General features: G+C 27.5%; 1 protein-coding gene across 2 annotated transcripts in view; it reads left to right on the top strand.

Annotated features, from left to right (window-relative positions):
• Positions 1 to 483, top strand: part of LOC107606180 (protein DETOXIFICATION 27) — a 4,443-nt gene that overhangs the window by 3,510 nt on the left and 450 nt on the right. Inside the window, exon 7 of one of the 2 annotated variants that reach the window (XM_016308181.2) lies at positions 180 to 266. The exons of the other annotated variant lie outside the window; for it this stretch is intronic. Within the exon in view, the coding sequence (XP_016163667.1) occupies positions 180 to 266 (87 nt within the window). The remainder of the gene's footprint in view (positions 1 to 179; positions 267 to 483) is intronic. 2 annotated transcript variants of the gene reach the window in all.

The raw sequence follows: 483 nt of genomic DNA, 5'->3' as shown, positions 1-483 counted from the left end.
TAGTAAATGAAGTATTACCCACCATGTTGTATACATATCATAATATTAATATGTAAAAAAAAAATGGGTACAAACTCATAATTTATATGTTTATTGCGGATAATGTGATGCAAGCTAGCACTTGCTATAAAGTTTGTTTTACCTAAATGATTAGTTAGCTGTAATTGTTATCATGTCAGGGTATGTGGACGGGAATGTTGAGTGGAACGGTGGTTCAAACGTTGATTTTGATCATTATTACGATGAGATGTGATTGGGATAAAAAGGTATGTAAGAGCAATGAACAGGGACGGACATACGGACCCAGCGGAGGCCTTGACCCAGCTTTTTTAAAAAAAATTAATAGTAATAAGTTATTAAGTATGATTTAATTTTTTAAAAAATTTATTTAGTATTTAGTTAAATATAAATAAAAGTCTAATCTAACTTAAATATTAATGATTTCTAATATCTAAAAAGTAAGTAAAAATATTAAAAAAATTT

The sequence above is a fragment of the Arachis ipaensis genome, chromosome B07 (genome assembly GCF_000816755.2).
Source record: "Arachis ipaensis cultivar K30076 chromosome B07, Araip1.1, whole genome shotgun sequence".
NCBI lineage: Eukaryota > Viridiplantae > Streptophyta > Magnoliopsida > Fabales > Fabaceae > Arachis > Arachis ipaensis.
This window is presented reverse-complemented; position numbering and strand designations above follow the sequence as displayed.